Source organism: Felis catus, chromosome A2 (genome assembly GCF_018350175.1).
Source record: "Felis catus isolate Fca126 chromosome A2, F.catus_Fca126_mat1.0, whole genome shotgun sequence".
Taxonomy (NCBI): Eukaryota; Metazoa; Chordata; class Mammalia; order Carnivora; family Felidae; genus Felis; species Felis catus.
Genome location: NC_058369.1, coordinates 110,608,745 through 110,622,429, shown reverse-complemented (window position 1 = coordinate 110,622,429; position 13,685 = coordinate 110,608,745). Strand labels below are relative to the sequence as shown.

The 13,685-nt window shown below is 32.5% G+C and overlaps 1 protein-coding gene across 6 annotated transcripts in view; it reads left to right on the top strand.

Annotated features, from left to right (window-relative positions):
• SNX13 (sorting nexin 13) overlaps positions 1 to 13,685 on the top strand; it is a 132,368-nt gene that overhangs the window by 78,654 nt on the left and 40,029 nt on the right. For all 6 annotated transcript variants that reach the window (XM_045052454.1, XM_045052451.1, XM_023250420.2 and 3 more), the window contains 5 exons: positions 2,420 to 2,519; positions 4,299 to 4,492; positions 9,640 to 9,744; positions 10,345 to 10,477; positions 13,090 to 13,127. In XM_045052454.1, coding sequence (XP_044908389.1) covers positions 2,420 to 2,519; positions 4,299 to 4,492; positions 9,640 to 9,744; positions 10,345 to 10,477; positions 13,090 to 13,127 — 570 coding nt within the window. The remainder of the gene's footprint in view (positions 1 to 2,419; positions 2,520 to 4,298; positions 4,493 to 9,639; positions 9,745 to 10,344; positions 10,478 to 13,089; positions 13,128 to 13,685) is intronic.

The window sequence follows — 13,685 nt, the reverse complement described above, 5'->3', positions numbered from 1 at the left end:
ATACCTGAGTATATGTGTATGTATGACTGTTCTAGTTAAGTGTTATTTTAAAATTACATACCCGTGCAAATTCAGAATGGAAGAATGGTATGATTTCACTTATGGTTAGTTTACCTTATCTAGACCTTAGAGTTAGTGATCCTTCATCATCATTATTTAAAGTCCATTTGTTGGGACACCTTTTGATAGCAAATCCTTTTAAAATTTAGATGTCTTGTTTGAAGCTCGTCATTTCTATTTTGAATATCAAGCTTCACCTTTTTAGTAGTTCAGGTCATACAGTAGTTTTTCTTTGAAAGAAAAATCAGAATCCCCACAGAGGTGAAGTTTTTTAACCGTACTACCCATCTTGAAGTCTTAGAAGGCCCTTTATCTTTTTTATTACTAATAAGGTTGCAGTGAATACTCTTCTGCATCCCTTATCTGTGGAGCTGCTTCTGGGAAGGATAAAAAGGGATAAATTTGAAGAAAGAAGATTTAGATAGGAGAAATCATATGCTGGCATTGGCTTACTTTATGCCAAACGTTTTAAGTCAGTTATCTGTATATTATACAGTATTTAAAGAAATTTTTTTGCATTAAATTTTTTTCCGTATTTTATTTTATTTTATTTTATTTTATTTTATTTTATTTTATTTTATTTTATTTTATTTTATTTTATTTTATTTTATTTTATTTTATTTTATTTTATTTATTTTATTATTTTTTTAATTTACTTCCAAGTTAGCATATAGTGCAACAGTTATTTCAGGAATAGATTCCTTAATGCCCCTTATCCATTTAGCCCATCCCCCTCCCACAACCCCCAGTAACCCTCTGTTTGTTCTCCATATTGAAGAGTCTCTTATGTTTTGTCCCCTCCCTATTTTTATATTATTTTTGCTTCCCTTCCTTGTGTTCATCTGTTCTGTGCCTTAAACTCCTCATATGAGTGAAGTCATATATTTGTCTTTCTCTGACTAATTTTGCTTAGGATAATACCCTCTAGTTCCAGCCACATAGTTGCAGATGGCAAGATTTCATTCTTTTTGATTGCCAAGTAATACTCCATTGTGTGTGTGTGTGTGTGTGTGTGTGTGTGTGTGTGTGTGTGTATTCTTTTTCTTTTTTTTGCATGTTGAGTTTGATAAGTTCTTTATATATTTTGGATACTAACCGTTTATCTGATATGTCTTTTGCAAATGTCTTCTCCCATTCTGTTGGTTGCCTTTTAGTGTTGCTGATTGTTTCTTTTGCTGTGCAGAAGCTTTCTATTTTGATGAGGTTCCAGTAGTTCATTTTTGCTTTTGTTTCCCTTGCCTCTGGAGCCATGTTGATTAAGAAGTTGCTGTGGCCAAGATCAAAGAGGTCTTTGCCTGCTTTCTCCTTGAGGATTTTGATGGCTTCCTATCTTACATTTAGGTCTTTCATCCATTTTGAGTTTGTTTATATGAAGGGAGATACTAAATACAGAGGACATTTTCCCTCCTTTTTTCAAGTTATCTTCTTTCTCCTTTATGTACTACCTATATCTAATTCAGTATCCACCCCTACTTAAGGCAGCCTAACTTTCAGAAAAACCTTACTGTCTTTCTTTTTTAAAAAGATGGTTATGAGGGATGGATTTAGGAATACAGACAAACTGATACTTCACTGAAACATCATGGATTTTATGGGAAAAGCTGCAGGCTTTGAAAACAGTCTTTCTTGCCAGCTCTGTGATCATAGGCAGCCTTTCTGATCTTAAGCTTTCTTCTCCAGTAAGTAAGATTGGCAATATTTATCCAATAGGATTGTTGTGGATAATAAAGTAATGTGTATTATGTACCTAGCACTGTGGTTGACATATAGATTCTCTAAATTTTGAACCTATGTTTGTTTTATTTTTTTATTTTTCATTTTTTTCTGTGTGTAGGTAGTTATCTTACTGTGTTACTTTGAAAAATGAATATAATTTACTATTTAGGTAGTGTGAGAAGAACATTTTATATAAAGACTGTAGAGTTTTTGCTCTGTGAGAAGCAAAATGACTCTGAATATTTTCTGTTTTCTCATTGGATAGACCTCAATCTATACTTGAGAATGTTGGTATTTATTTATTATTGCACATCGTGGGTATTCCATACATCCCTTTAGCCCCTAAAATATTTGTTTTCATTTGAAATATGTGTAGAGATAGAGAATATTTGAAATTCCAATAATTTAGAATTATTTTGTATTGAAAGAAATGGATGCTTATCATACTTTTAATGCATATTCACTAAACAACTTAAAATAACTAGGAAATTCTCCAGGCTTATACTGTTTTGAGAACCTAAATGAATGAGAAGGAAAAAACACTTTATTCCATTTTAGTGTAATGTTTTTATATCTATGTAATGATCTTTAACCTAGTGAGTGAATAGATAAAATATTAACCTATATTTACTTTTATTTGTAGGAAATAAATACTGTGAAACTGGCAGCAAACTTTGGGAAACTTTGCACAGTCCCTTTGGACAGCATTCTTGTAGACAATGTTGCACTACAGTTTTTTATGGGTAGGTAAATCCATCTTACGAAAATAATAATAGCCCTTGAAATTTTTAGTTAAGTTTATTTTTTATTTTGAAAGAGAGAGTGAGAGCGAGCATGAGTGGGGGAGGGGCAGGGAGAGAGAGGAAGAGAGAGAGAATCCTAAGCAGGCTCCACACTGTCAGCATGGACCCCAGTGTGGGACTCTAACCCACGAACTGTGAGATCATGACCTGAGCTAAAATCAAGAGTCAAACACTTTACTGATTGAGCCACCTGGGTGCCCGACCCCTTGAAATTTTTAATAATTGTAAAGATTACTAAAATTTAAATATCTGAAATTAAGCATGCCAGTTATGTCTTTCCTCCACTCTTCATTTTCTGAAATAGTCCTTTTCTTTGGAAATCATCGAGGTGGAGATTTATTTTGTTTTGAAGGAACGAAATGCTTTGCATAACTTAAATGTGTGTTTGTTAAATTGCTTTTAAAATAAACCCTAGGAGGGGCGCCCGGGTAGCTCATTTGGGTAAGCATCCGACTCTCGATCTGAGCTCAGGTCTTGATCTTAGGGTCATGAGTTCAAGTCTCACATGGGCTCCATGCTGAGTGTGCAGCCTACTTAAACACTCAGTGGTGTTTAAAAATAAACTCTAGGAGATTCTACTATGAATTTAAATTAATTAATTTATTTTGAGTAAGAAAGAGAGTGAGCAGGAGAGGGAGAGAGAAAATCCCAAGCAAGTTCTGCACAGTCAACACAGAGCCCGACATGGGGCTTGAGCTCATGAACTGTTAAGATCATGACCTGACCCGAAATCAGGCGTTGGACACTTAACTGACTAAGCCACCCAGGTGCCCCTAAATTGTTTGGGAAAGAGTACTTTATCAGCAGTACACAGTGCTTATAAGTTATTTGTATCTTTCAGTGCATGAATGGGAAAGGGGTTTTTTATATCATTTTAATAAATATAAATATTTAGTAATTTTGATAATATAGTTGATCCTTGAACGACACAAATTTGAGCTCTGCAGATTCACTTTACTTGGATTTTATCCAATAAATACAGTACAGTAATACAAATGTGTTTTTCTAATGACTTGTAATATTTCCTTCTCTAGCTTACTTTATAGTAAGAATACAGCATATGATACATTTAACATACAAAATGTTATATGTGTTAATTAACTGTTTATATTAATGGTAAGGCTTCCAGTCAAGAGTGGACTACTAGTAGTTATGGTTTGGGGGGAGTCTAAAGTTACACATGGATTTTTGACTGCATGGTGAGTTAGTGCCCCTAACCTCTGCATTGTTCAGGGGTCAACTATACATCAATATTGCTTTTATCTGGAGGACATTTTCATTAAACTTCCCTGATTCTTCATTTTCATGACCAAAAACATAAATATATGGCTTGTTGAAGATACTAATCCTTATTTTTTTAATTTGTGGAAATATTAATATTATAATTAATAATCTTTATTGAGAACAGAAGCTGAATATTGAAATAATTTATTTCTCATGAAGCCTTCTGTGCAATTATATCCCCTAGAAATTTTATCATGAAAAATGAAATTTAAAAAAAAAAAGATGCTTCAGTTTGTGCTTTTTACATAACTGTGGTCTTTTTAGCTTAACAATTTGTGATGTAAGTATTCTTTACCTCAAGCATTTGCCTAACAGTTTGAAAATACAGGGTTTTAAGTATTTGGAACTTTAATCCTTCTTAACTTGTCATATGGTTACATGCACCCAAAAACATGTGACATGAATAACTACATTGTTATGGATTTTGTTTGTTAGATTACATGCAGCAAACTGGAGGTCAAGCACACCTCTTCTTCTGGATGACAGTGGAAGGATACCGAGTTACAGCCCAACAGCAACTAGAAGTTTTATTAAGTCGTCAGAAGGATGGAAAACATCAAACTAACCAAACCAAAGGTCTTCTAAGAGCAGCTGCTGTTGGAATATATGAACAGTATTTATCAGAAAAGGTGGGGATATATTTTTGTTACTGTTTTCTTAACTTCTTTGGTAGCATCTTTAGTAATAATTTTTGTAATATAAATGAATATTCATTACTTATACGAGGCACTGCTGCTTGGAAACAGTATCTCATTTAAATCTGATAACAGTCTTATTGTATATTATTATCTTCATTTTATAGGTAAAGAAACTCATGTTTAGAAAATTGAATTAACTTTGCCAAGGTCACGCAGATACTAATGATAGAATCAAGATTAGGGCACACACTCTAGATTCAAGGACACAAAAGATTGAAAGTAAAAGAATGGAAAAAGATAAACCATGCAAGCAGCAACCAAAACAGAGCTGGAGCGGCTATACTAATATTAGACAATAGATTTTATTTTTTTTTAATTTTTTTTTTCAACGTTTATTTATTTTTGGGACAGAGAGAGACAGAGCATGAACGGGGGAGGGGCAGAGAGAGAGGGAGACACAGAATCGGAAACAGGCTCCAGGCTCTGAGCCATCAGCCCAGAGCCCGACGCGGGGCTCGAACCCACGGACCGCGAGATTGTGATCTGGCTGAAGTCGGACGCTTAACCTACTGCGCCACCCAGGCGCCCCGGTCATCTCTTTTTAAAGCATTGAAAGACCTCCTGAGTCTTGGGAAACCTTTCCCCAGGACACAGCAAGTCCCACATTTTAGCATTGGATAGAGAAGATTGACAAAAATTCAAAACCTCAATGTGATGCCAGAAATTCAGGGCTGAAGGCAACATGTTAGTGTCAAATGACTATGGTGTGGATTATTCACAGTCATCGTTGTCTTTTTTCCTTAGCTTATAATATTGGCAGCCATTATTTGCTCTTCACAGTAATGGACTCTATTGTCTATACTGCATCTACAATTTAAGTGATTTGTTATCCTGGATATTCACAGTCTGTCTTTTACTTTTCCTGTCATGTGTTTTGTATTGTGACAGGACTTTTTAATTTTTAAATTTCTTGAAAGTTTATTTATTATTGAGAGACATAGAGAGACAGAGCATGAGCAGGGGAGGGGCAGAGAGAGAGGGAGACACAGAATCCGAAGCAGGCTCTAGGCTCTGAGCTGTCAGCGCAGAGCCCGACGTGGGCTCGAACTCACAAACTGCGAAATCATGACTTGAGCCGAAGTCGGATGCTTAACCAACTGAGCCACCCAGGTGTCCCAGGACTTTTTAATTTTTAACATTATGAATATTAAAACCATGTTTTCTAAAAGTTGAGACATGAAAATGAGGATAATTACAGTACCAACATCAGCATGACCTAGACAGTGCCAGAAAAGAAGACTAAATGACTGTCGTTTTAATGACAAAGAGAAGGAGCCTTATACCTGGATTAGGGAGAGTAACCAAAATAAAGCATACTACATGATGTATAAAAAATGTTTTGAGATTGGTCTTGGTGGAGAAGGGGATATAAAAGCAAATATTGAAACTGAATATTGCAAATAATTTTAAATTAATAAAAAGTTTTTGCTTTTGTTTTTTGTTTTTTTTCCATCTCTCCAAAAGACCCCAGTGATCAGTTAAAACTAGTGAGTATTAAGTGAATTAGTTTGGGCACAGTGTACAAATGAACGCACATTAGCCTATCTGTCCCTTGCTTGCTTTGTAAAAGTAGAGTTACTTTTAAACTGAATAGTGTTACATTTCATGATTCAGAAGTTTCAGCTGAAATATCCTGTGGGTAAACAAGAGAAAAAGTTTTGATAACGTGTTTTGGCCCTTTCAAGTTTAGAACTTATTCTGGCAGTTCTTAACCAGCAGTCATGCTTTTGGTAGTGTATTGTGTTACATCAAATTGTGGCAAGAAGGGTATATTTCCCATAGCTACTAGGTTCTTTGATGTGAAGAAATGGGGAGTTTTAGATAATCTTGATGTTTAACATTTTAATAAATTGCAGAAAACATAAAAGAAACTTTGCTTTTATATAAAAACATATTTATCAGACAGTGCAAATGTGAATTTTGACAAATTTCTTTCCGTCTATAAACTTCTTACCAAAGAAAATGAAAAGATCTTACCTGCTAAATATGTATTCCTTCTATACAATACTGCTAAAATGGGGTACCATTTGCTTACCTGTGATACCGAGGTTTTCATAAAAGTTTTTTGGTCAATTTTTAGTTTCTTCAAAACATTCATAAACACTTAATGAGATTTTTGACATTATAAAAGTGTCAGAAAATAAGCATTTTAGACATTTGCTTCAACATGGCTATGGCTATCGTTGCTAGCCATAGAAAAAAATGCTAAAATATTGATAGCAGTAAAATCATGTTTTCAAAGAATGAGAGAAGAATAATGTCTTCTAATTTGGAAATACATAAAAAAATAAATATGGTAGAAAGAATTATGGTAAACAAATATTTTTATTTTTATTTATTTATTTTTTTGGTAAACAGAAATTTATATGCCTTTTTCTCCAGAACTGTTGAATGATCTTTGAAGAGGCTAAGAGGAACCTTGAGAAGGATGGTTTGACCTAAGTTGTTTTTGTGTGGGTTATAGAAAAACTCAATGAACAAAATGGCTAATGTTTTTGTTTGTTTGTTTGAGATGAGACTATTGAGGACTCAAAAAATATCACCAGAAAGGGACAGCCAGCTTTAATAGGATTTTCTGTTTCTTTACTAAAACTATAATTTGTTTGGAATTCACCTTCACTCTCACAAGTTTAAATGATCTGTGTGTTTTAAAACCATTTTTCTTGAGGAAGAGAAGTTTAACTTTTAATGACATGCATTATGCTTTGAAGTGTTTAAAATGGGCATTTTAGACATAAAGTCTATATGATAAATTCTTAGATACACTGGGCCTATAGGTCTAAAAACCTGCTGCTGCTTTTAGTAAGGAAAGTCTTAGTATTCTGTGCCAAAATGGTTTTATTGAAAGGATATTTATTTATTTATTTATTTAAAAAAATTTTTTTTAATGTTTATTTTTGAGACAGAGAGAGACAGAGCATGAACGGGGGAGGGTCAGAGAGAGGGAGACACAGAATCTGAAACAGGCTCCAGGCTCTGAGCTGTCAGCACAGAGCTCGACGCGGGGCTCGAACTCACGGACCGCGAGATCATGACCTGAGCCGAAATCGGCTGCTTAACTGACTGAGCCACCCAGGCACCCCGAAAGGGTATTTATTTAACTTGATGTCATCACATTGGACTGATAAGGGAAATAAGTGTGATGTAGGCTTAAGAACAGAGGTAAAAGTCAAGGTGAATTTTGTATTTGGTTGTATTCAGTTATACCCCCTGGTTTAAGGAAAAAAAAAAAAAGTCCTAAAGTCTGCAGGCAGATTAGAGAAGTATTGTTAAAAAAGGAAACATAAAAAGTAAAAATATCTTCATCAGATCGTGGAATAAAAAGGAAAGTAATTTTTTTTAAGTTAAATATAGATAATACCTGTTTAGTCTTACTATATTTATAATCTTTTTAAAAGTCTTCTATTCACTTTAATAATACACAATAATAAAGCCTGCAATATTTATTATATAATGAAGAGCTTAAAAGTTAAATTGTGTATCAGAAAACAGAACCTAAATAGTTAGGTTTTTCTTAAACATTATTTGTTGAATTAGTCCTATTAATTACTAATTGCCACTATTAAGTAGTCTTGTTTAAATAATCACATTTGTGTAGTGGAAAAGTGCAGAACACACATTAATAGATAATTCTGAAAAAACACATTTTTGTATTTTTATGTGAAATAGTAAAAAATGTATATAAATATTTTTTCTATATAGATTCTTTGAGATCTGGTTAGTTGTGTCCTGTGATAACTCTTTAAAAATGTTGGTCACCCTGTACCAAAGATGAGGCTTAATTCAGTTCTGTATATTTGAGATTATAGGAAAAAGTAAGCTAAATGTGAAATGTTGTAATTTTCAAATTTGCATCTTCTTATTTCCTAGAAACTGATTTAGTCATCTTAGAGGGCAAAAAAAGGACAAAACTAGCTAACATCAGTTCCTCTCTAATATTTTTTTACAGACTTGAAGTTGTTTAGTTTTTTTGTTGTTTCAGGGGAAAACATACACACACCACCACACCACATCCTCTCATACACAGTCAACAAATAAGCACCCTCCCCTTCCTCCTCCAAAAAGCTCCAACCACTCTGCACCACCTACTTGGATTTACTAATTATAATGTTGAATTAACAAGGGAACATTAGAAGTTGTATAGTCCTTTTCCTATACATTTATACTCTGTTGTTTACTTATTTGTAAACCTTTCTCTTTTTCTGTATTTATCCATTCTTTTCTTTAGATAATTCTGTTGGATAGTATAAAGAAATTATTTGAACAATGCATTCTTGTTCTAGTTTTTTAAAAGTTAACATCCTTATCACTCATTTATTCTTCAGAGGCTTCAGAACTAAAAATTCAAGTTGACATGCCAAAGAAGACCTTATTTCTAGTTTTTCAGCATTTTTTTCTTTCAATAAAGAAATTTTTCACATTGAACATCAGATTTTATATTTCTGTGGTATATCTGTCATATTATGCACTTTAAAATGAAAGTCGTTGAAAGAAATTAACTTTTCATATTTTTGCCCTCCCATATCACACTGGGATTTTGCTACAGCGATATAAAGCCAAATTTAGGAAAAGGATAGTCTCTTTTAAAGGCAACTTAAAAGGACTATTTCTAGTGTTAAATGACAAGTAAAAAATGGCTTATTGTTTTGGCAGTCATTAAATAGACATCCAGGGCTACTGGATGTTAAGCACTAATTCCTAATGACAGTGTTTCTTATGTGCTACACACTGGGATTGTATGCCTTAGATAAATCTCTCATGGTTACATAATAATCGTAGGTGGTATTATATCCATTTTGCATATTGTGGAAATTAAGCCTGTTGAGAGGGAACTTACTTACTCAGCAAATGCCAGGATTTAAATCCATGTTTGTCTCCCATTCTGTATTACATTATGACAAGAAGGTTTGGTTCTTATTTCAGCCTTATTAAACATCACAGTGTTGTTTACAAACCAAGGATTTTTTGCCAATTACTTTCAATAATATAATTCCACTATGTAATTCTAATATAAAGAATAAACTTGTATTTAGAAACGAAAAATGTCATTACTACTATTATTTTTCTCTGTTTGTTAGGCATCTCCAAGAGTTACTGTTGATGATTATTTGGTAGCAAAATTAGCAGATACTTTGAATCATGAAGATCCAACCCCTGAAATCTTTGATGACATTCAAAGGAAGGTATATGTTGAATTTCTCACTCTTTCTTATGAAAAATATGTATTTCCTTGTACATGTAATATAGTTTTTCAAAGGTTATTGAAACATAAAAGTATAAATAACTAAAAAGGTGAGTAATGGAACCCAGATTTCTCAGTTACAAAAAGGATAGGCCAGTTTGTTCATTTAATTGACAAGTGAGGAAAATCCTTATGTTGGGTTGGTATTTAAATCTAAAGGGCCAGATATATAGTCTTAGACTTTCACAAGTTGATGATATGTCAGTAACCTGACATAATGTATTTTACTGTGATCCTGGAGCCTTTATGTGGGCTTGTTTCTTAGAATATAGTACTTCCTAGAACACTATATATAACCTGTCATGTGACTTGTGTTGCTGTAGGACCATTTTCAATGCAGTTTAGGTATTGGAGGGTCCATTAGTTGTGAAATTAGTTGAGAAATCATTATTTGTGATACAGGCTTATTGCTGATATCTTATAAATACGGAATCTGATTCTTTATAGCAAGACCTCTGTCTAGCTTTTGGTGAAATCTTATTAGTGAAAATTAGTATATTATCTGTATTAATGGTGGAATATCTTAATTTATTTCAATAAGGTTTATGAATTGATGCTACGAGATGAAAGATTTTATCCTTCCTTCAGACAGAATGCACTTTATGTGCGCATGTTAGCTGAGCTGGATATGTTAAAAGATCCTAGTTTCAGAGGATCAGATGATGGTGATGGAGGTAAGGTGACATACATTGCACGTGTGTGTGTGTGTGTGTGTGTGTGTGTGTGTGTGTGTGTACACATAACGTATTCCTACATATATTCTGTTGCCAAAACATGATCTTTAAAACAAGATAAAAAATACCTTGAAGCCCAATTATAAATTATATTTAAAATTCTATAAATGAATGACAAAGTTTAGTTACCTCACTAAATCAAGATGTTGAAAATTTAATAACAGTTTAGAACATAGCTATAAAAGCCTTGGAGTCTTAAAGAATGTTTTCTTGAATTGTATCACCCAAATATTTTTTATGATAGTTTCCCTTTTGCTAATAACTAATAGTATTCATGATTAACAGGATTATTGAGAGGATTAAATGAGATAACAAGTAGTGATCCTGAGAGTGTACCATAATCCAAAGAGCATTGTTTTAAAAAAAAGTTTTTTTCCCTTTAATTATACCCTGCACAGTATAAGCTGGAAGAAGCTACAAAAGTCATTTGTTTCAACATTGAATTTTTTCAGATGAGGCTATTACCGCTATGGCATAATGAGGAAAGCAGATTTTGAGAATCAGAATATTTAGATTTTACTCCTGTTCTGCTACTTAGTACCTCTGTGATGTTGGCCAAATACTTAATTTCTTTAAGCCTCATTTTTCTTAGTTGTAAATCTAGGATAAAATTTTTGCCGTATCTTCAGAGTTATTTTGATATCATTTGTCGGATTTAAGGGAAATTATGTATATGAGAATGATTTATAGACTCAAACACAAATACCAGTTTTTATCAGTAGTATATAAGCTGTTATTTAAAAATAGTGGGAGAGGCAGCCCTTAGAGCACAAGTCTCCATATTGTGAGGCCCAGTGGCCATTTTACTTGTGATCCAATTCATTAGTACTTATTAAACTAATTAAATATATAAGGTTTGATTTATTTCAATAAGGTTTGAAATAGACATTGCTTGTCTATATAAGCAATGAAAATAAAAAGTAAATGGGAAAGATTTGACAAAGTAATTATTTTAAGAGAATGCTTTAATTTTAATCATTTACTTATGAATAGGTTTTAAGGGCTGGACCACTGGGGTTGGAGATACAATAGATCTCTTAGTTAGTAAGCACTGCTTTAAAAAGTGTCTCCATTATAAAAGGTTCTTAGCCTTCCTTCTCCTCTGTCTCCCCTTCCCCACTCCCTGGTCTACATTGAATTAGTTATTGAATTAGTTATTAGTTATTGAATTGAATAAGATATTACTTTTTAAATAATCTAAGAAACCCAGTTAGAGAAGTTTGCATTTGAGTTTTGTTAACTTTTATATTGGTTGTTGGTCTAGTATTGTGGGAGTTTTAGTTAATACTCTTTCTGGTTTTGTTTCTAAAACTGGAATAATATTCCATTAACTGGATTTGATTGCATAATTAAGGAACTTTTTGTTTTTGTTTTTGTTTTTTTTGAAGAGTACTTCTGTAGGAGCTAACCTCAACTTTAGTTTATCTGTACTTACTGTGTCTGTTGAAAAATCTTTTACAAAGCTGCTGTGAATTTGCAAGTAGCAGCGCTATTTCCAGAAAGGACTATTAGAATTTTTTTTGTCTATTTTAATTCCATCTACTTTATAAATTTCTTAGTTTCGTGAAGTGGATTTGCTATATGACGCAGAATGAAGGAAGATATGTTGAATCATAATCAGCTAATTGTATGAGCTTCTAAATGATATATAATTTAAAATGGCGATAGTAGCAATATATCCTGTGGGAGTAGTTTTTGATCCTATAGTGTAAGAACTTTTCCAAAGTCTTGTAAATTCACTTGTAGCTTTTATTCATAATCTCTTAAGTGCTAGAAACCATACCTTAACTTAAAACTGTATATGAATTTTACTTTACCATACATTAATTTGTATTTTTAACAGAGGTGCATCTTAATGGATAACTTCGCATGTTCAGATATAGAATAAAAAACTGAGGGAAAAGACATTAATTTTAATAATGTATAATTGACTTAGCTCTATAACATTACTGTTTAAAAATAATTTTAGTTGCTTTTTAATTAAATGGCATTGTACATGAAGTTTTATATTATCTTGTTTTATTAGTGAGATATTTAGGAACCTAGGATTGCAATGTTTTTGAGCTAAATCTACCAAGAATAAGTGGAAATTATAGCTATATTAATAATCTATTTATTCTTCACAGGAAAGAAAAGTTTTATTTGTAATACGTCTTAATCCAGTAAAAACTAACAAAATACTTGAGACCTTTCTTAATGGACTTCACTCTGCAGTGTTTTCCCCATATTTACCCTGTATCAGACAACTTCATATGATAATGGGAAAAAAAAATATTTAATAATTGTTTTCCTATACATGAACACCTTTTTTTGGTATATGTTTTAGATGGGGCAACTTAGGTACATCAATATTTTCACTGAAATACCTGGCTTGGAAAACCATGAGGCTTAAGGAAACAGGTGTTTGGGAGTACCGTGCCACAGTTTTCTGTGCTCTTTTGTTAATAAGTCTTTGCTTTGGTGACTTTCATTCTTAGCATTTTAACCTTAGATAAAACAACTCTTTCCAAAATGTTATTAATGTATACTAAGTTGAATTTCCCCTTCCACAGAATCTTTTAATGGGTCTCCTACAGGAAGCATAAATTTGGTAAGTACTCTTAGGGTGCCTTAATTATTAAAGTGGCTTGAAAATATTATAAAAGGTGAGCCATAACATACATAAATAAATGATATATTAGAAGCTCTCAGATCATGCTTTAATATTTTAAGAAGTTACTTGCTTTAAAAGAAATGTTAAATTCACATATAAGAGCCTCTGAAATTTATTTATTTTCACTTATAAGAGTGTGCTTAAGTCACACCTGCATAATTCAGTTGTATTTGATAAAAAATTGATTTCATATTTTCATTCCCAATATTTAGTATTTTGAAGTGACTTTGAATAGTGGTGTTTTGAATAGTAAACTTGTGACATATAAATGTGTACATTGAAATTTGCTCTTTTTGTGTGTAGAAGAGAAATATAAAATTAGTTAGGATATCTGAAAAATTCCAGGTATTTCTTATAGTGTACACTGTAACAAATTCAGGTTTTTGTATATGTAAAAAAAAAAAAGGTTAAAGCCTTATAGTAAATTAAGCAACTTTATCTTATGATTACAGGTTTAAGAATGACATATTTTTAACATATAAGCTGTCATTGGCA